At 69.5% G+C, this 842-nt stretch overlaps 1 protein-coding gene across 1 annotated transcript in view; it reads right to left on the reverse strand.

The window, feature by feature from the left end:
* LOC104293967 (keratin-associated protein 10-1-like) overlaps positions 1-842 on the reverse strand; it is a 13,542-nt gene that overhangs the window by 5,430 nt on the left and 7,270 nt on the right. Inside the window, exons 4-5 of the mRNA XM_009893522.1 lie at positions 198-347; positions 5-104 (exon numbers count right to left, since the gene is read on the reverse strand). Of these exons, the coding sequence (XP_009891824.1) occupies positions 5-104; positions 198-347 (250 nt within the window). The remainder of the gene's footprint in view (positions 1-4; positions 105-197; positions 348-842) is intronic.

Here is an 842-nt window from a genome sequence, read left to right on the forward strand (position 1 = left end):
GCACTTCTCCTCTCGCTGGCAGACACTGTCATCCAGGCACTGGCTCTCGCGCCTGCGCCGCGGGTCCCAGCACGGCTTTGTCCGGGGGCACTCCCCGGGGTGCTCTGTAGGAGGAGGGCACCCAGGAGAGGACGCAGTGTCCCAGCCCCGCTTGGGCACCGCTGCCTCGTGCCGGTGCCTGGGCTGCCTGCGCTCACCTCGGGCAGGGCGGGCGCAGCGCATGGCGCAGCCGGAGAAGCAGCACTTCTCCTGCCGGGGACAGTCCCTGTCGTGGGTGCAGGAGTCCTCCTCCACACACGGCTCCGGCGTCTGCCGCGGCCTCACCTTTGGGCACTCGCCGGGCTTGTCTGAGAGGGGTGAGAAGGGGCAGCAGGGACAGGGGCAAATGCCCCCCCTGCGCTGCAGGCACTTGCCTTACCAGAGCCTCTGGGCACCCTGATGGCTGCCACCCAGGGGGACTGAGTGCCTGCCCTGCAGCAGCGCTGCCCCACATCCAGCCCCGTGCGAGGTTTTCCAGTGTGCCCAGCAGCATGCGGCACCTCCGTCCTGGTGACAGTCCCCTCACCTTGTTCGGGGGCCAAGCACACATGGCCACATCTGCTCCTGCAGCACTTCTCAGCCCCTGGGCACTGCCAGTCCCCAGCGCAGGCGGTGCCACATGGGGCCACAGTGGTCGATGCCCCCTCGACCAAGGGACAGATGCCTGGTTTCTCTGCGGGGCAGGAGGCAGCGGGGATGGGGACATGGGGAACGACGGCGGGTCTCCCCCACCCAGACCAGTAGCCCCCAGAGCTGGAGGTTACCCCTGCCCACCGGCTCCCTGCCCTGCCCGGTACGGGGCC

Source organism: Charadrius vociferus, unplaced genomic scaffold, assembly GCF_000708025.1.
Source record: "Charadrius vociferus isolate BGI_N301 unplaced genomic scaffold, ASM70802v2 scaffold259, whole genome shotgun sequence".
Classification (NCBI taxonomy): domain Eukaryota; kingdom Metazoa; phylum Chordata; class Aves; order Charadriiformes; family Charadriidae; genus Charadrius; species Charadrius vociferus.